The 20,851-nt window shown below is 46.0% G+C and overlaps 1 protein-coding gene across 2 annotated transcripts in view; it reads left to right on the top strand.

Annotated features, from left to right (window-relative positions):
- ABCA4 (ATP binding cassette subfamily A member 4) overlaps positions 1 to 20,851 on the top strand; it is a 139,570-nt gene that overhangs the window by 92,521 nt on the left and 26,198 nt on the right. For both annotated transcript variants that reach the window (XM_030936738.1, XM_010385128.2), the window contains exons 25-36: positions 1,278 to 1,483; positions 1,841 to 1,889; positions 6,553 to 6,818; positions 7,462 to 7,586; positions 8,055 to 8,153; positions 8,950 to 9,136; positions 13,848 to 13,942; positions 15,466 to 15,498; positions 16,929 to 17,034; positions 17,166 to 17,240; positions 17,471 to 17,640; positions 19,113 to 19,290. In XM_030936738.1, coding sequence (XP_030792598.1) covers positions 1,278 to 1,483; positions 1,841 to 1,889; positions 6,553 to 6,818; positions 7,462 to 7,586; positions 8,055 to 8,153; positions 8,950 to 9,136; positions 13,848 to 13,942; positions 15,466 to 15,498; positions 16,929 to 17,034; positions 17,166 to 17,240; positions 17,471 to 17,640; positions 19,113 to 19,290 — 1,589 coding nt within the window. The remainder of the gene's footprint in view (positions 1 to 1,277; positions 1,484 to 1,840; positions 1,890 to 6,552; positions 6,819 to 7,461; positions 7,587 to 8,054; positions 8,154 to 8,949; positions 9,137 to 13,847; positions 13,943 to 15,465; positions 15,499 to 16,928; positions 17,035 to 17,165; positions 17,241 to 17,470; positions 17,641 to 19,112; positions 19,291 to 20,851) is intronic.

Below are 20,851 nucleotides of genomic sequence, written 5' to 3'. Positions count from 1 at the left end.
CCTTAACATAAAGGACTCTCCAGCCTCCGTATGAAGTCATCCCAGAGTTAAAGACAATCAAGTCCAACTTGCAGATTTGACATAAAGCAAGACTTCCAATCCAGCTAGGCAGAAGGATTTTGGTTGAAAGCTATGAAATCCCTTCATATGGATCGTTTTTTAAACAGCAATAAAAGAAAAGAACCTACTGGGTGTCCTCAACTCTGAGAGCTGCTTTCTGAGAGTTGTGTTTTGAGTGCTGGAATCCCTCTCCCTTTGACCTGCCTCTCAAGACAATGTGTGAGAGAACTCTCTCTCCAAGTGTATGCAAGTGAGGTTTTTACAGTTAGATTTTTAATTTTAAAGTAATACACACTTGTACACAAAATTCAATTCTGAATGTATACATGTGTCAGATAAACAGTTGATACCTGACACTTGTTCACAGTCCACGATACACACCCCATATCCTACCCCCTCCCCCAGCTTCTCTCCATGGCTTCTCAACCCCCCTCTGCATTTCCTGTGAGCTGAGGATTCAGTTTTGTTTGTGGAGGCAGGTGCAATCCCAAGAGAAACTGTGCAGTCTTCTGAGAAGTTAGAGCAGGCACGGGTGTGTGATTTAGGGAAGGCACTTCTCACTCAGCTTGGTCACCGGTTCCAGGTTTGTGTCTTGGGCAAGTCCCCCATAGCTGGGGACAGACCAGAAAAATGAAAACGACTTTGACTTAGCCCTCAAGTTTTCAGTGAATGAGAATGAAAAACAACCATGACTAAGAGATTTCTTACCGAGATGATGTAAATGATAACAATAGCAGCCAGCACTCACCTATGTGCCAGGTATTTCTCTAACTGCTTTGTGTAGTTTAACTCATCCGGTCCTCAAAAACAACAATGAAGTGGATACCATTATTTTCCCCTTTTCACAGATGAGGAAACTTGAGTGTGACCCACCCAATGTAACATAGCTTGAGGGGACAGAACATTTGGTTGAACAGAGGAGGAACGGGCACAGGAAAGTTGCATGACCCCACCCCCCCGCCTCGCCCTCAGGTTGCACAGCTAGCTAGTGGGGAGGACTTTGCTTCCATTTCCCTCTGCCTCTCAATGGTGATCTCGGGGCCAACTAAGCTAAAAACAGACTTGATGGAGCATCAGTCCTCTGAAAGAGTCACTGCCGAGATACAAAATGCCTCTTCCTCAAAGGGGAGGTGGAGAGAAGTAGGAAACCTGGGTAACCTCACCATCTTCCAGGTTCTGGAAAACAGAGCTGGCATCAGTCTTTTTTCTTGTCCTAGGGGATGTAAATGAGCTGATGGATGTAGTTCTCCACCATGTTCCAGAGGCAAAGCTGGTGGAGTGCATTGGTCAAGAACTTATCTTCCTTCTTCCAAATAAGAATTTCAAGCACAGAGCATATGCTAGCCTTTTCAGAGAGCTGGAGGAAACGCTGGCTGACCTTGGTCTCAGCAGTTTTGGAATTTCTGACACTCCCCTGGAAGAGGTAAAGTAGAGATTCCAGCTGGTTTCTGTCAAGTGCCAGAAGTGGCGGTTCTTTGAAAAAAGTCTAACGTTAGAGCAAAGTTGTGTAAAAGCAAAAAGTCATCATTCCCCACCCAAGCATAGCAACTATCTTTATTTTTGGCATACTTCCCCCTTCTTTGTATGCATACATATTTTATGTAGTTGTGGTTACTGTGTGCTTACGTTTTTGTATTTATAGAAGACAATGTTCTTAGATAGAGTCATAATGGATTTTCTTCCCATTATGAAGCAATACCCAACAAAACAGAGCTTGGGTTAGATTTTTCTCAGAGTAGGAATGACTAAATAAAATTCTCTCTTTTTTTCTTCTTGACAGATTTTTCTGAAGGTCACGGAGGATTCTGATTCAGGACCTCTGTTTGCGGGTATGGTGCTGGAGACTGTGGCTTGTCCCTTCCTCGCCCCCCTCCCAAGTTCTGTCTTGAAAATCTAAGGGGCTGGGTGCGGTGGCTCGTGCCTGTAATCTCAGCAATTTGAGAGGCTGATGCAGATGGATCACCTGAGTTCGAGACCAGCCTGGCCAACATGGTGAAACCCCATCTCTACTAAAAATACAAAAGTTAGCCAGGCATGGTGGCACGCACCTGTAATTCCAGCTACTCAGGAGGCTGAGACAGGAGAATCGCTTGAACCTGGGAGGCAGAGGTTGCAGTGAGCAGAGATTGTGCCACTGCACTGCAGCCTGGGTGACAAGAGCAAAATCCGTCTCAAAAAAATGTCTAAGGAAAAAGTCATGAAACAACAAAGAAGGCAAATACTCCTCCATAGTATCTGACTCCCCAGTAGTAGGCACTTTGCATCCTAGATGGCTTTGAGTGACAAAGGAATAACAGACTGAGTTAGGTCTGGGTGGGGGCACTTTGGATGAATGAGGATTCTTATGGAGGTCAGCTTGGTAGCTCCATCCCTCAGCTTCTCATGCCGGATCCCCAGTCCCTTGTTCCTGCCACATCATCGTCCTCATCTCCTCCTGTCATTTCCAGCAGGCCTCTGATCCATCCCTGTCTGCATGAGTGACAGCTGGCAGAGTCCTTAGCGTTTATTAAACACAACTCAGATGCCAGTCTCTTGGCCCCTTTGAGATCAACATAAAATCATTTTGAACCCTTATTTAGTGGTCTATGGGCTTTGAAAACAATGGGGACCAAAATTCCTGTGGATTCTAGAAGTCTCCCTTCTACATGTGTCAGCCTGGGCACCAACTAGCTCCTTCCATAAACTTTTACCAAACTCACAGCCACACAAAGCATCTGTGAGTGTAGCAGAGTTTACGGGAGAGGGTGGAAGGTGGGGAGATAGACATGTGACAGGGTTACCTGCCACACAAACAGAAACTACTTCTGATAGAACACTAGGCATCCATCCACACTGTAAAATCCTCCCCTGGTACAGGCAAAGCTTTGCAGCGATTTTCCTTTGCTGCCCCTAGGTTCCTAACACCTCCTAAACCACGAGTTACCTCCTTCTTCTCAGTGTGGCATATTTCAATGTTTTCCTGTTGGAGTGTTTCCTCTTTATGGGGATTCTGGAATCAGCTCTTAAGATAACTTGGTTTTCATCTTTCTTCATAAGTGAGCCCAAACATCTATCTACTATGCCTAGAACTACCAATGGACACATATACCAGCCCAGATAGGCTTCAGCCCATCCCAGTACGTCACGTGGTGGCCAAAAGTGTAGTCATCCTGGCAGAGTGGGGGTGGAGCAGGAAGCAGTTCTTTCCAGGGGGCAGGAGCAGTTTACCACGTAGCCCAAGTTTCTTTCAAGCTCTGCTGACACAGAAGTTGAATAATCTCAGCTCACCCAAAGTCAAAGACTTATATTAACCAAGACCAGAATGAAAATATGCTAATTTATAGCAGAAGCTTTGCTGGATTCAAGAGTTAGGGCCTTTTACCTGTACCGAATATTCCTTCTTGATAAACAGGCCCTCTCAGAATAAATTACACATCAGAGGACTGTTTAGTCAGCATAAGCGTAGAACAGGATATTCCAAAGATACAGTCAAGGGGAGTGGGTAAGAGTGTAGCTTCTGGAGTGAGGCCGACCAAACATCAAACCTGAGCTTCATAATTTGCAAACTTACTGGCTTTGGGTAAGTACTCAGCCTCTTTGTACTTGTTTCCCCATCTGCAAAATGGAGATAATAATAGCATCTACTTATAGCATTGTTGAGAGGATTAAATGAGTTGATGCTTGCCAAGTTATAAAACAGTATATGATCTCTGATTAAAAATTAGCAACTCTAGACTCAAGGTTTACAAACCATCTTTTACCTCAAAACACTTAACATCCATTGTCTTGTTTGATTATCACTGTAATCTCATGAAGCAGGTCGGGCAGGGCTCTGCCACATCTGGGGGAACTGAGCTCACAGAGTTTGGAGGGTTTGACTAAAGTCACCCAGGCCACTGGGTCTCACTCTCTGGTCTTGGCTCTCAAATCTGGTATGCTCAATGCCACACTCTCAGCCACTTTTCAGATGGCTAAGTACATTTATTTTGAATTAACTCAGTCTTAGAGGATGTCATTTTCTGACCTTGTCTCCAGAGCTTAAAGGAACCTGTAGCTGTGCATTGGGGTCACACATTGCGTGGCATGGAGAGGGTCTGTGGCTGACTGCCACGGTTACTACTTGAGACCATCATTACAGCAGTTACTACTGTTACTGCCTGAGAACATCATTACAAGACTAAATGAAGGGATGAACATAGAAATGATAACAAAAAACCAAAGTAACTATTTTAAGGAAAGGCTAGCATTGGGAAGAAGAGAAGAAGAAAAGGGCTTCCTGCTTCTAGTGCGTAAAGGCAGCCCCCTAAGCTTCTGCAGCCCTTCGTTATTTATTGGGTAACAAGAGCAAGGAGCAAGAGGTAACGATTGGTCAGCTACTTAATTGATCACAGGTTCATATTGTTACTGACAGGTTTCAATTATGCCTAATCATAAGAAACATTTGTGCAGCCTCCAACAAAGGTCAATGCCTCTTCTGAAGGGGTGGCTCACAGTCAGTAACTAGAAAGCAGCAGATAACCAGGGACAAACTGGTGATTCTGAATAGGCCTGGAACCCTTAGCTCTGGCCATGTCAGTGGGCTCCAGTCAGGATGGAGCCTTCAGGGAGAGATCAAAGCTCAGAGGTGTGAGATGATATCAGCCAGCAAAAAGGAGGGGCAGCAGGGATCCTCCCAGAGGGAGGGCCAGCCATAGCAGACATCAAATCTGAGCCCAGATCAGGAGAAGGAGCCGGCAGAACTGGGGCTCTGGCACCGAGAACCTGCAGAACTTCGCCCCTCTGAGTGCAGGTGCCAGGGCTGGGGCTGCCACCCGGCCTTCGCATTCCCAGGCCTGGCACATCATAGGTAAATGTAGTTAAAAGGATGACTGAGCTGACCCAATTCCCTTTACAACTGTCCTTGTCCTGGGGGGGTTGAGGAGGGTTAAGAAAGCAGCTAGGGACCAACGAACAGTCCTCTAGGCTCTCCGTGTCCAGCAATAGTTGTTTGGCAAATGAGCATTAATCAGTGACTATAAACTATAGCTTCAACATAACCGACAGTTTGCAATGGTTCCTAGAGCATGTGCCCATGTGTTATCTCCTTTAATTTTCAAAACAGTCCTGTGAAATGTTCCTTTTTTTATTTTTGAGATAGGGTTTCGCTCTGTCACCCAGGCTGGAGTACAGCAGCCCGATCATAGCTCCCTGCAGCCTTGACCTCCTGGGCCAAGGGGTCCTCCCACCTCCACCTCCCAAGTAGCTGGGACAACAGGCCCACACCACCGTGCCTGGCTAATTCCTTTTTTAATTGTTTGTAGAGACAGGGTCTCCCTATGTTGTACAGGCTGATCTGAAACTCCTGGGCTCAAGCAATCCTCCCGGCTTGGCCTCCCAAAGTGCTGGGACTACAGGCATGAGCCACCATGCCTAACCTCACTTTCATTTTACAGATGAGGAGTCTGAGAAAACTCAGATTTAGGCAGACTGAGTCACTTCCCCGAATTTATGTATCTTGTAAGAATCCACATTCAAACCTCAGTCCCCTAACTCTTAGTTCATTAATTTTTCTACCACTTCTCAGTATTCTCTAAGAATTCGGAAAGAACCACATTGACTCTGATTTTTCATTTGTTTAAGTGCACAGGTAATAGGTGAATGTATTTTGTTGTTTAAAACTTCATATAATACACAAAAGGCTAAAGTCTCGCTTCTCACTTCCTCCTCCCTTTCTAGCCAACTCTGCCTCCCCAGGGAGAGCTTCTGCTGACAGTTGGCGGGCATTCTTTCAGAGTTTTACAGTTATGTGTGTGTGTGTACATAAGATGTCAGTTTTTCTTTGTGCACGATACATGAATTTTAAACATAAATGTGAATGTATTACACATATTGACCTGCACCTTAGTTTTTGTGTGTGTTTGTTTTGTTTTGTGCTGTGCTGTTTGAGAGGGAGTCTTGCTCTGTTACCCAGGCTGGAGTGCAGTGGTGCAATCTGGGCTCATGTAACCTCTGCCTCCTGGGTTCAAGTGATTCTCCTGCCTCAGCCTCCTGAGTAGCTGGGATTACAGGTGCCTGCCACCATGCCTGGCTAATTTTTGTATTTTTGTAGAGAGGGGGTTTCACTATGTAGGTCAAGTTGGTCTCGAACTCCTGACCTCAAATGATGCACCCGCCTCAGCCTCCCGAACTGCTGGGATTACAGGTATGAGCCACCATGCCCAGCCAGTTTTGTTTTTTTTATTAACCAAGTTACATATTTTAAACCTCTCCATGTCAATGCTTTTAGAGTTATTTTGTTCTCTTTAATGTTAATAGAGAATTTTAAGGCAATTTCAGGTGAATGTATACAATTTCTCTGTATAAGTAATTTACACTGGAAAGTAGACTTTTATAAAGATGATTAAGCTACCAGCCTGGTATTTCATTGCTGACTTAAATGAAGAGAAAAACCAATGCTGTAAGGAAAAAAAATGGCATTAGAGATCCAGACCTTATAGGCATCTTCCAAATTATTAATTCAACCTCCCAAAACAGGTGGCGCTCAGCAGAAAAGAGAAAACGTCAACCCCCGACACCCCTGCTTGGGTCCCAGAGAGAAGGCCGGGCAGACACCCCAGGACTCCAATGTCTGCTCCCCTGGGGCTCCAGCTGCTCACCCAGAGGGCCAGCCTCCCCCAGAGCCAGAGTGCCCAGGCCCGCAGCTCAACACAGGGGCACAGCTGGTCCTCCAGCACGTGCAGGCGCTGCTGGTCAAGCGATTCCAACACACCATCCGCAGTCACAAGGACTTCCTGGCACAGGTACTGTTGTCAGTTGGTGTTTAGCTGAGCTCAGTGGCTCCCCTCGCAGCCTTCCCCTCCTCTCCTGAGTGTTCTGCACACATGGGTTCTAATTCAGTGAGGAGCACCCTCTTTAGATTCTGCCGGCTTTGTTTCCCACTTTCCAAACCCTTATTTTGATTCTTGGTAACATGAATCTTCTTTGTAAATTGGACCTCCCTTAGCAAAGAAAATAGAATAATAGTGAAAATGTTAATATTGTTTTTATTTTTACGATGAGGGGTAAAGTCACGTTTTCATTCATTGTTGCAGTGACCCTACATATCAAAGTCATTGTCCTCTTTTTTCCTTTAATGTTTTTTTAATTTAGAAAAAGAAGCTCTGGTTCAAAGAACAGCGAGTCATATGACTCGCTCTTTGAACTGCCCTTCGACGTCTGGCTGAACACTGGGCTGCATTCAGATTCTTCAGTGGCCACCAGAACATTCCGTTTTCTTCTGCACATCGTAGCTTTGCACACCCTGCCTATTATGTTCTCCCAGAAGCCCAACCCTCTCCACCAGAGGCTGATTAGGAGGCTGCAGGATAAATGTTTAAAAGAATGCACAAGCGCGTGACATCTCCATGCCACAGTCATGTTTATTCCACGTCTATTCTCCCACAGATCGTGCTCCCAGCCACTTTTGTGTTTTTGGCTCTGATGCTTTCTATCATTATCCCTCCTTTTGGCGAATACCCTGGCTTGACCCTTCACCCCTGGATGTATGGGCAGCAGTACACCTTCTTCAGGTGCGGAGACTTGGAGTCACCATTCTCCTCCGTGGGTTTGGGGCGCCTGGGTCACACACTGCTTGAAAGGGCCCTGACCTTCCCACTTCACTGGGACTTTCACCAATGAGGGAGGGGTCTTGGGGCTCCCTGCAAAAAGGAACTTAATGTATCTGCCTCTGCTTGGAAAGGTGATCCCAGTGGACAGGCAGGCAGGACTGCTTGGGAAGGACGAGCGGGGAAAGGAATGCAAAGCTTGGGTGAGCGGGTTGAAGCGCCATCTTTTTGAGGCATAGGTGACATGCCATCAGACCACTGTGAGTGTTTGGGCAGCGTACCACACTCCCAGGAGAGCTAGCGCCATCCCAAGGCAGCATTCAGTGCCTCCAATACATACCTGGCACACAGCAGCTATCCAGTAAAGGCTCTGAGTTGCATGTTGTTGGCACATGTCTGCTCTGTCCCAGTCACATGTCTCACTCTATCTAGCATGGATGAGCCGGGCAGTGAGCAGCTCACGGTACTTGCAGACGTCCTCCTGAATAAGCCAGGCTTTGGCAACCGCTGCCTGAAGGAAGGGTGGCTTCCGTAAGTCCCTACGCGCCCCTGTCCTAACAAGACTGGCTCCCCTGGGAGGACCCGACAGTGGGGTTCAGGATGGCAGGTGTTGGGGAGACCCCACTCAATCCTGCTCCTCTGGTCACTTCCATATCTCTGACCAGCACCCCCCCGCCCGACCTCTCCTTCCATATTTGTGTGCGGGGGCATTCACGGCCTCCTAGGAAGCCCCCGCATCACTGGACAGCTCTATATTTCTCAGCGGAGAAGTTCTATGTTGAGTTGACAGATGATTCCCCGTAACTTATTTGAAAGGCTTCTGAGCAGGGAGGGAGGGAAATGGGGTTATGCTATTGTGTAATTGGACCTTGAATGGCATGAGTGACATAGTGGCCAGTACCCCATGATTGTTATGAGTCTGGAGAAGGGAGTTAGCGAGGGCCATTGACATCCACCAGGAATCCTAAAAGTTCAATATAATTTTAACTTTTCTCACTCAGTCTTTTTCAAAACTGTCAATAAGGACAAAAATAGACTAATTTCAAATTCCTCTTTTGGTTACTCTGTCTCTCAACAGCTAGAGCTGCTAGGAGAAAAAAGGGAGATGAAGAGTCCACAAGCTAGAGATGTTTATTCCCCAGCCCCACCTAGTCAGTCAACAAAACCCTAGTTTTGATATTGCTTGAATAGAAACCAGCCTCCAAGAGGATAAGAAAGGACCTGGGTCTAAAGAGGAGGAGGAAAGGGTTGGGTACTATTTCTTATGCCTAGGGATTTGTCATCAACTTTGGGGCTGATTGTGGAATATTTTCTTGTCTTCCATGAGGGAGTACCCTTGTGGCAATTCAACACCCTGGAAGACTCCTTCTGTGTCCCCAAACATCACCCAGCTGTTCCAGAAGCAGAAATGGACAGAGGCCAACCCTTCGCCGTCCTGCAGGTGCAGCACCAGGGAGAAGCTCACCATGCTGCCAGAGTGCCCCGAGGGCGCTGGGGGCCTCCCGCCCCCCCAGGTACCTGACCCCCAAACAACAGGGCCCGGAGTTTGCCTGCCACATGGGGACTAGGAGGAGTCCCTGGTATCTCCTGAGTCTCTCGCAAACTAACATTTCAAACTGGCAGTTGAGTAGGGGACTAAACCAAACTCCCTACACCTTCTGGGAGGGGCTCCCCACAGGGCACTGTGGCTGCCAACTGGAGGAAGCCACTCACCAAAAGCTTTATTTTCCACCAGATACTTCCTATGCAATCTAGGAGAAAAATGTGTTTAAGCACTAAAAAATTATACAAGTCATATGTGCTCATTATATGAAAATTAGAAAACACAGGTAAGTCAGAAGGAAAAAATCATCACTTGGATATAATCACCAATAATGTTTGGTTTGCAACCACCCAAACATATTATATTCAAAATATTGTCTTGAAATCTGATTTACTGCATAACTTACGATGAACATGCATCCATGTCAATAAATAGAATCTACATCATTTTTAATATCTGTATATTATCCCATTGTTCAAATTTCCTTTTTTTTTTTGGAAACAGGGTCTCTCTCTGTCACCCAGGTTGGAGTGCAGTGGTGCAATCTCGGCTCACTGCAACCTCTGCCTCCCAGGTTCAATTCTTGTGCCTCAGCCCCCCGAGTAGCTGGGATTACAGCCATGCACCATCATGCCTGGCTAATTTTTTTGGTAGTTTTAGTAGAGACAGGGTTTTACCATGTTGGCCAGGCTGGTCTTGAACTCCTGGCTTCAAGTGATCTGCCCGCCTCTGCCTCCCAGAGTGCTAGGATTACAAGCGTGAGCCACTGCACCTGGCCTAAATTTACTTTAAATTAACTGATCTCCCATTATTGGCCACTTAGGTTTTTTAGTTTTCACCATTATAAGCAATGCTATAATGTACATTCAAATGCAAATGTATTTACACACTTATTAACAGTCTTAATTAAGAACCTCTCCATATGCTGTGTCTCTAACATCTGCAGGTATGTACACAAATACATGTACAACCAGCATCCGTCTTTTGCAGGGACATTAGTGATCTTGGCTCTGAGCAGCACCCTGTCCTGGGAGTTCTAAAGTCCAGAACAGATCACAGTGAGCATCTCCTGGGGGATTTAGAGACATTGAAGAAGGCTGTGTCCCTGGTTGATAATGGGCTTCCCAGTTGACTTGCCAGGGCTGGGCCTTAGACGGCCCTGTCCAATGATTTGTCAATGAATAAACAGTTCCCAAAGAGGCTGTGAGTATGGTGGGACAGCACAGGTACGGGACATGGAGCGCCCCGGGTGGGCTACTTGACCTCTCTGAACCTTAATTTTATCACCTGTGAATTGGGAATAACTGATTATTTCATAATATTACTATGAGGATTTAATGAAATCATGTGGGCAAGGAATTATTTAGAATTAGATTCAACTCAAGTGATGACAACCCCAAACTAACAGTGGATAAAACAAGGCACAACTTGTTCCTCACTCATCTAAAAGTCTACATGGGTGGTGCATGATGTTCTGTTCTGTTTCTCCTCCACACTAAACGGCCTCAGCCCCATCAGCCAATGTGGCAGGAGCTGTCTTCCAGGCAGCGGAATGGAAGAAGGATGAAGCAAAACAGAGGGCAGCGTGTGCACATGTGCTATGTTTAGGGAAGGTTTTCTGAAGCTCCCACATAGCACTTCCACTTACAGACCCAAGAAAAAAGCCTGTGGCTAAGGCAGCAGGGAGGAGCAAATAATGGGAGCAACTAGATTTTGCCACCGGACCTATCACAATCTGGCTTATAAATGGTGTTATACCAAGAACACCCGATCCCTGCTCTTTTTATATTCTAAAGCATGTATCTTTATATTTCTTAAGCAATATATTCTCTCTTTGAATCACAGCTCATTCGCTGCATCATAGGGATTCCTAAAGAAGGACCCGAGGAGCTTGTCTCAGTCCTCTGTGCCCCAAGAGGAAGCTTTGCTTGTTTGCTTTGCTGTCAGTGCTCAGGGCCCCTGTGGCTGCCTCCACTCAAAACCCTGCAGCCTCAGGACGTCAAGGCTGTGGTATTGTACCCTGAGCTCTTGGCCAGGGCGAGGGAGGGGAGGCCAAGCCTACCTACACGGTGTTTCATTTCCTAAACGAATCCTTACTTCCACGCTGTCTGTCCAGCTTAGAAACTCATTTTCAGTAGTGTTGGTCCTTGGTCCCTGGACAAAATGTAACAGCCAAAGTTCTGGAAAAAGGCAAGCCAAAGTTCCTGCTGCAATTTTCTTTCACTTTTGCATTCTCTCACTATTATACATGCCTTCCTTTGGAGCAAAACTGAATGCCACGCATATGCACAGAAGCAGCACACGCTCTCTCTCTCTCTCTTTCTCTCTCTGTCACTCTTTCTTTCTCTGTCTCTCTCACTCTCTCTCTCTTACTCTTTCTCTCTCAATCTCTCTCTCACTGTATCTCTCATTCTCTCTCAATCTTTCTCTCTCTCTCTTTCTCACACACACACTCACAAACTCACACACTTTTTCACATCTGCTTACCCTAGCCACTCAAACACAGTCCTTATTCAGCCTGGAAGAAGTCCAGAGGGTGTGGGCCTGATTCAGAGGCAATCAGTTGTTCTCATCTGGGAAGTGGGGCAATGTGGTTGTCTCTGGGGACCCTCCCTGCTCTAACATTCTTTGAATGTGGTGGGTCCAGAGGTGGAAGCACTCTGTCCCTGACTTCTAGAATATGTGGAAATAGGGTTACACAAATATTTTATTGGGCAGAATTTTTATAAAACAATTTATCGTAAGCTATCCCAGCCAGCAGCAATTGTTCCAACCTGGATTCCACCAGGGGAACTTGGCAGGTCTTCTAAGTGCCATTTTCAACTTGAGAAGCAGGTAACTGAGTGAAAAGAGCAGCGAGGAGACAGAGGCAGATTCAGTTCCTAGGCCCTGGGCCACCCACCTGCAAGTTTGCAGCCCAGTCAGTGCAAGTCAGCTAACTGTTCTGAACCTCAGTTTCTCTGTCTGTAAATTAAGTTAAAAATTCTTCTCTCAAAGGGTGTCAGGATGAAGCGAGATCATGTATATAGGGCATTTAACATAGTGGCCAACACACAGGGAGCATTCGGTATGCCAGCTCTCCTCCTGGCAGGAGAGAAAGAAACAAGGTGAAAAGAGTGAATTAAAGAAGAAGCAAGCTGGCCGGGCGCGGTGGCTCAAGCCTGTAATCCCAGCACTTTGGGAGGCCGAGACGGGCGGATCACGAGGTCAGGAGATCGAGACCATCCTGGCTAACACGGTGAAACCCTGTCTCTACTAAAAAATACAAAAAACTAGCTGGGCGAGGTGGCGGGCATCTGTAGTCCCAGCTACTCGGGAGGCTGAGGCAGGAGAATGGCGTAAACCCGGGAGGCGGAGCTTGCAGTGAGCCAAAATCATGCCACTGCACTGCACTCCAGCCTGGGCGACAGAGCGAGACTCCGTCTCAAAAAAAAAAAAAAAAAAGAAGAGGCAAGTCAAATGGGAAAACAGGGGAGGAGACAGAAAGTGTATAAAAAGGAAGGAATGGTGCACAATAACGGCCGTGTAATGCCACCAAAATCCCCTCAACTACTTCTGGGCAGCACCCTTGACAGAGTGAATGCTTTTACCCAGGGTCATGACTGACCTGTGAAGTTGGCTAATTAGAGAAACTAAGTGCAATGTGTTCCCAGATGTGTAGTAATATTGCCATCTGGTGGACAAACCCATGCACCTTTGAATTTTCCAAAATCTTTCGGTGTACTAGCTTCCAGTCCTAGATGTATTTTGAAAGTGATTTGTAAATTGTAAGGCACTATTCAAATTCTTTCATTAATGTCACAAATCGACTGTGTCAATGTATGCCACGCACTATTCTGGGTGCTGGGGACACAACAGCTCACAAATCAGGCAAAGTCCCTGCTCTCACCAAAATGATATCGTACGGGTGATGACAGATACAAATACATAAACAGATCCATCAGGAGGAAATTCTCAGATGGAGATGAGAGCTATAAAGATAACACAACAGTCTGTGACAATATAGAGTGACTGGAAACAGGAACATTTCTCCGAGGAATAGAATTTGGACTGAGAGCAAGCCATGAGAGGGTCAGGTAGAGTTCCCAGGCAGAATGAACAGCCAAGCACAAAGCTGCGCCAGGAGAGAGAGGTGCTCGCTGAGAGACAGGAAGGGGAGTGTGGCAGGTGAGCTCAGAGAGGGGCAGGGCCACACACATCGGCCACATGGGACTTGGTAGTGAGTCGAGATTTGATCCCAGGGTTTATTGGAGTGGATAAGTAAGCAAGGTGACTGAGGTGCTCGAGTTTATATTTTTATAGCTCAAGCTGGCTGCTGGGTGGAAAACGGAAGTTGGCAGACAAAGGACAGAATCAGGCAGACCAGTGTGAAAGTTTCTCTAGTGGTCTAGGTGGTGGCTTGGGTAGGGTGGCAGTATTGGAGCTGGAGAAACGCAGATGGATTGGAGATTTATTTTGGAGTGATGCCATCCTATCTTGTCAATGGATTGGAGAAAAAAAGAGGCATCAAAGATGAGTTACACATCGTTGACGTGAGAACTAGGGAGATGCCAGTACTTTATTTAGTATTTTCACAGCAGCTGAATCCATAAACAATTTTTGGAGGAGAACAAGCAGTTTCACAAACTGCTTGTAAGTCCTCAGATTCCAAGGTAATTAATGTGGGTGTCTCATTACCTCAGAGAACACAGCGCAGCACGGAAATTCTACAAGACCTGACGGACAGGAACGTCTCTGACTTCTTGGTAAAAACGTATCCTGCTCTTATAAGAAGCAGGTAAGAAGAAATCCTTTTATGCTTTTTATCCTGGCTCCCTGTATAAGATATTGACTAGGGACAGAAGATAATTTTCTCTCACAATTTATCTATGATCAGGGCAGTGGATTTTTTTCTTTTTTATCTAATTTGAGCACCTCATTCAACATAAAAAAGCAATTGAGGTACATACAAGTAAAATGTAACTGAAGATTAATTCTTTTTGTTTGTTTGTTTGTTTTTACGTTTAGGGCAAGCAGTCTTAAATTTTAACCCACGTATTATTAAAAGTTGTATCAGAAGACCATAGAAGTTATTCAAAAATGTAGCCACATATTTTAACTAGTTAAAAGAGAGAGTAAAAATTTGGAGGGAGGTGGAGGACTATAGGGGAAAAGGTAGAGGAAAAAGAGAAAAAAAGTAAGAGGCAAAAAAGAGAAAGGAAAAAGATAGGGTGGAAAATAGGCAGCGGGATAGTATCTGAATCCAGCACAGGCCAGGGCGAGCCAGGTCAGCTGCAGGTGTCATATTCTAACTGTGAATTATCTGTTATCACTGCCCTTTGAGATGCCAATGAACTTGTCAACAAGTATCTAGCTCTCTCGGCTCTCCAGCTGTCCTTATCAGCCCCACCCGGAATGGAACAGCTTTGGGAGCCCCTATCAGAACAAGCAGCTTGACAGGGGCATGCCATGCCAGGAGAGAGGATCCTAAGGAAGTGTGGTCCAGTCCGCACAGACTCTGGAACTTTAAGATAAAACCTCCTGTCTAACTTTAATAGGACTTTCTGTTGCTTCACCTGCCAGAGCCCTGAACGAGGGATAAATTGACTTAATTAGAACACACTGCAGATGGTGAAAGCACTTAGCAAAATAAAGAACGCCATCCAAGCCCCAAAATAAAAGCAGAGTAAAGAGAATGCAATAAACAGTAACCATCCCAAACTTAGTTCTCAGCAGCAAATCTGCAGTATGAAATTTTGGGTTTTGTGCGTGTATACTGAAAGGTTGATGACAATGACAGTTCATGGGATTGAGCTCTGGGGTCCAGAGTTAGCATCTGTTCATTTCCCATTTTGTCATTTTACCCTTGATTCACTGAATGTCAGTGCCTTCACTTTGGGCTGTGGAGTGAGTCAGAACTCCCCCCAGGTGTGCAGGTGGTTGTTAGAGTCTCATTTGTGCAGGGTGGAAGACAGAAGGCTGCAGCCTTCATTCCACACTGACATGGTCGTTGCCATGAGTTCTGGGTCCAGATCAGGCATACTGACATGACGTATGACCTGACCACAGGACCACTCAGAAAGTCCAGCATGTGTGATGTGGTTTGGAGAGCCAGTGGTGGAAATCACAGGTCCTTTCTCTGCATGTGTATTCAGGCAATGTCCCAGGGCTGGACGGCTTCCACATTGCTTGGATATCAGAAAATGCAATTGTCCCCTGAAGACTGAGACTTCAGTCTTCAAAACGAATGTTTGGGAAGGAACAGTTAACAGCACTGCTGTACTTGTGGTATTCATTATATTATTTTATTTTGGCTTTCAGCTTAAAGAGCAAATTCTGGGTCAATGAACAGAGGTAAGAAACTACTTTTATTGGAATTAAAATCTCAGCTTGATTCATTGTTGAAATAATTGCACACTTTTAAAAGGCACACCTCACAGCCATGTTGAGGGGCTGTTCAGTATGTGCTCAGGAAGTCACAAGACACGTCCTGAAGAATATGTGTCTAAGGACATCCCAGACTCAGAAGACACTCAGTGCTGTCTCTTCTTGGAGGATATAAGTGGGGGTGGCATTCCCTGATGAGGCATTTCAGAGCATTCTCACCCCAGAAAAGCTTCTAAAACCTCCAAGTATGTAACAGTTTATAACACTCCAACAAGAGAGCCTTGTAGCCTAAACCCAGGACACTCCTTGGCCTATTCCTTTTAAGCTTCAGGGAGTGTGGGCCAGCCCCAGACCCACCCCATTCCTGAGGCATCCTGGAGGTTGAAATGGTTCCAGAGGTTTGGAGCCTCATCAAGGGGGACTCTAGGAGCCTGCTGCCTCCCAGCCTCCCTCAGGAACTGCACCTCCAGAACAGGTGCGGGGCTGACGTGGATGTGCTTTCCTCGGCAGACTCTAGACTGTACACATGAAATCTGGCTTTCAGGATTGCTCTCCAGACGGACCTGTGGGGCCTCAGCTGAGACAGAAAGTAGGAGTGAGGCAGTGATTCAAGGCCCTGAGAAAGAGCTCCTCCTCTGCTTTGTGTGACCAGCTAATTCATTCTGTTCTGTTGAGTTTAGCTTTTGCCCTGCATTTGAAGGGTTTCAGGCCAGGGAGTGATGCACTCAGATTGGTGTTTCTGCACAGTCACTTCAAACTTGCAGGGCAGTATGGGAGATGGATCCCAGGGCCAGTGAAGAAGCAGAGCACAAGTCCAGGCAGGAGAGGCTAAGGGCCTCCCTGAACAGGGGTGAGGCACAGAAGCCCCGAGAGATAGGAATGACAGGATGAAGATGGATGCTGTGCTGCTAGAAGTAGCTGCAAAGCGCAGAGGTGGCACAGAAAAGGAGTGCTTGGCTGGAGTGGGAGGAGATGACATGTGAAAGAGGACCTGGAGTTGGCTGAATGCTCCCAAAAGAGAAAGGTGCCGAGGGGAGCTAGCAGCCCTGCAAAGGCAGAGACACACAGGCAGTCTGGGCCACGAGGAACTCTGGAAGTGACTCGATACGTCCAGAATAGGCCACTCCAGGGAAGGGCTGAGGAAGGATGAAGTTGGAGAGGGGCACAGACAAGACGCAGAATGGCCTCAGAGGCCAGGATGAGGGTCTGGACTCCTTCCTGGAGGCAGCAGCGGCGGGAAAAGAGTTAAAAGTTGGTTTGTAAAATGGAGCCATGTTGCTTGCTGGTTCAGGCAATTCCCCTGAAAGTCCACGTTTCCCTACAAAACCCAAGAGAGCTACTACTAGTAGGCATGAAGTTCGTGGCGCTGGTCTGAGGATTTCTCGTTCCCTCGCCAGGTATGGAGGCATTTCCATTGGAGGAAAGCTCCCAGTCGTGCCTGTCACCGGTGAAGCACTCGTTGGGTTTTTAAGTGACCTTGGCCGGATCATGAATGTGAGCGGGGTATGTAAACAGACTGGAGATTTGAGTAGGATTTTTGACTTGCTTAATTACCATGAACTACAAACTCTCATGAGTGATAACAGGATAAAAAAACAAAAACCCTCTTGTTTGTTTGTTTACATGGTTTTTAGGGCCCTATCACTAGAGAGGCCTCTAAAGAAATACCTGATTTCCTTCAACATCTAGAAACTGAAGACAACATTAAGGTACTTGACCTGTGTGTAATCAGCTCTGGAGCTGAAAATTCACCTGAGCTGGTTATTTTATTTGTACTTTCCCACATTCATTGAATTCCATCCCTCCTCCTGCTGAAATCTAGCAAGGAATGTCTTCCAGCTACCAAACCCTTCCAGCTTCTCAAATTTCCTTTCCTTCACTGATTTCTTCTTTAACTAGCTGTTAGTGAAATGTCTCAGATGTCCTCTCCACCCTCTAGGTGTGGTTTAATAACAAAGGCTGGCATGCCCTGGTCAGCTTTCTCAACGTGGCCCACAATGCCATCTTACGGGCCAGCCTGCCCAAGGACAGGAACCCCGAGGAGTATGGAATCACCATCATTAGCCAACCCCTGAACCTGACCAAGGAGCAGCTCTCAGAGATTACAGTGTAAGCCACCACGGCCCCATCCTCACCACTTTCTTGTCACCTTCTCCACTCTTTCAGCATCCCAAGAGAATTCTCACCACTGTGAAGTGCTGGTTTGGATGGTCATGCTGTTCAGTGAGGCACATATGAACATATGACTTTCAAATAAGTGCCTCACGCCTCACGCACCACACCTCTTGGTCATTCTTTCTCCCCCACATTTGTGTGGAAAGTAAGTTTACATTTGGTTCCATTCCCTTTTGGCTCTTGATAGCAAGTTTCTGCTGGAGCTTATACAATTATTATCTTTGCTATGTGCAAAGCAGCTGCCAGGAACTGGCAAAGTTCAGTAAACCTTTCAGCTCCTTCAGAGTAATTATCTTAGATTCCAGGAATTTCCTCAGAAGAGCATACTTTGGAGATGTCGACAGAGTTTTGCTACTCTCATGCTGAGGCTCTTCTTGCAGTTTCAGCCAGTGGAGACAGTGATCTTGTGCGTTTTGTACTATGTTCACTCTATTTGAGGCCTACATGGAGGAGGGGTTGGTAGGAGCACCTTTGTTGGTGCAAACTTCTGCAAGGTTGTGAAGTCCTGATTTTACTAGCCTAGCACATGCTGAGTGCCAGTGAACATGCCCAGGGTCATCCACTAAAACTTGGGCCTTGGCTCCTTGGTGTCTTCCTCTGGACACCCTAGGGCCCTAGACTGTCCTCTGTTAATTCTCACTCAGCCACACTTTTGTGTGTCTCCTTCCAGTCATTTGTTCTAAGCTTACTACGTGTATGGATGATATGATCTGTAGTTTTATCAGAGCAGTGGCTACCACATAGGATACCTTTGTGGAAATTAGTAAAAGTGCTCTTTTCTGTAGGTGGACACTGTCCCACGCCAGGGGTTATGGCTTGTACATAAAGTTCAGGCTGGCTTTAGCCCCAACTTATCACTTAGCCAGATGCCTTCTATTCAGTTGAGGAAAGGATAAATAGAACCAAGCCCCTGTACAACTTACCTGCCCTCTTTTCACTTAAATTTACATTATGAACATTTCCTTGTGTTATGATGTACTTCTTGAAAATGTGATTTAACAAGATGATTATTAACAAAAGATAAATCTCACAGACCATATGTCTGTCAACATAGAAAATTCAAGAGACTCTATAGACAGATTACTAGAGCTAATAAGAGCATTGCCGTACATAAGATTAATATAAACATATATTTCTATACACCATAAAAATAATTAGAGAATATAATAAAAAGAAAGGTTGTCTAGAAATATTCACATGAAACAGAAAGGTGACCCACAAATACCCACTGAACCTCGGTCCATATGGACAGTTTAGAGGAGTGGCAGCTTCAGGGTAGAGAAGGGGAACCTGGAGGCCACCCCTGGGTGGGCATAAGGCCTTCCCAAAGCCTGACTTTGTATCTTCTCCTCCTTCTGCTCCTTCCTCTTCATCGCCTTCTCCCTGTGTCTCTGGACCTGCTGCAGGCTGACCACTTCAGTGGATGCTGTGGTTGCCATCTGCGTGATTTTCTCCATGTCCTTCGTCCCAGCCAGCTTTGTCCTTTATTTGATCCAGGAGCGGGTGAACAAATCCAAGCACCTCCAGTTTATCAGTGGAGTGAGCCCCACCACCTACTGGGTGACCAACTTCCTCTGGGACATTGTAAGTGTCAGTTTATAGCGCCTCCCTCCCCTCCGTGGGCCCAAGGTGGAGCTTGTGTGTGCTCTGAAGGACCAGACCGAGTGGGGAGGGGTTCTCACGGTGCCAGGGCTGCTGAAAAGCACTGGGCCAAGGGCCTTGTGTATCTGCTGTCCCTTGACATCTTCTTAGAAAGGCATGGAACTAGGAGCCCAAAGCTAGGAAAGGCTGTGGGGTGCAGCTTAACAACTGGTGGATGGGGGCTCTCTGTGTCCTGCACCAAGGGGCCTCTGGCCCGTCAAATAATCGCTGCACTGCAGGCATGAGCCTGGCCTTCCTGGAATCAGTCTGGCTCTGAGAAGGTAATACGAAGGGGTCTTTCACCCCAAATCCCCTTCTCAAATCCTGCCCCACCTTCAAAAGGGTAATGGTAAAACTTCCCCTGTGGTAGGGTTACCAGGTAAATACAGGACACCCAGTAAAATTTATTTTCAGATGATGAATAATTTGTAGTATAAGCATACCCTACTTCAAATATTGCACAGGACATATTTACACTAAAAACAAAACAAAACAAAGCAAAACAAAAAAAAATGGTTGTTTATCTGAAACTCAAATTTCACTAGGCATCCTAGATTTTAATTTGCCAAATCTGGCAACCCCAGCCAGTGGTCAAAGTAATCAGACCTTCGCTATATCAGGTTAACCACCACTACAGTGAAAAATGAAGAAACAGTATTTATCAAATCAATAGCACACTATCGCCTTTCTTACAACCAAGGTTGGTGGGGGTAGGGAGGGGTCAGGATAGGGTACCTTATTACAGGTTGCAGGGTCAAAGGAATTGGTAGTAAAGACCTAGTTATAATGTAGCAGGGATCATTATGACATCAACCCCAGTCTATTCTAGGTGTCTTGAGTAGTGAAATCTTAACATTTTAAGACCAACATGAGCCTCCACTTCATGTGATGATAAGATATACCAACTGATGGAGACCAATACCAATGACCTTCTCTTCCATGGCTTTTAAAAATGATGGTGAATATTAGAATTCCTGAAGATATGATTTCTGTCTTACTCAGCTTAGTAAGCAGCTATCACTTAACAATACAAAACCAGAAATTATCAGTAGCAACTAAATTATTTCCTATCTCTTCTGCCTACACAAGGAAACACTCATAAATGCATGGGGAGGAGGTCAGAACCTGAAAGCCTCTGTTTGGATAAGAGCATCAATTGCAGGTGCCACACTGGCCCTGTGTTTCTAATATAAAAGGAGCTAGGCCCATCAGCACTGAAAAGATGCTTAGAAAAGTGCTGGGGCTTTTAATTTTACTTTTTTTTTTAAAAGATGAGAAATAGAATTTACACACTTGGGGCTGGCCCACGTGTGTGTTGTGTGTGCATGCACGTGTGCTTACAGGGATCTCTGAGCCTTTGGGGAGAGATGTAGCTAGGATAGGGTGGACATCTGAGGTGCGAGGTGATACTAGCTGGCAGGGCAATGAAGGGTAGAAGATGGCAGGTACCATGTTAGCAGGCTTTCTGGTGCTCCAGAATTTTAAAGCTGGCCTGGAATCTGAC

Source organism: Rhinopithecus roxellana, chromosome 8, assembly GCF_007565055.1.
Source record: "Rhinopithecus roxellana isolate Shanxi Qingling chromosome 8, ASM756505v1, whole genome shotgun sequence".
NCBI lineage: Eukaryota > Metazoa > Chordata > Mammalia > Primates > Cercopithecidae > Rhinopithecus > Rhinopithecus roxellana.
The sequence above is the reverse complement of the archived record's forward strand: the minus strand, read 5'-3'. Positions and strand labels throughout refer to the sequence as shown.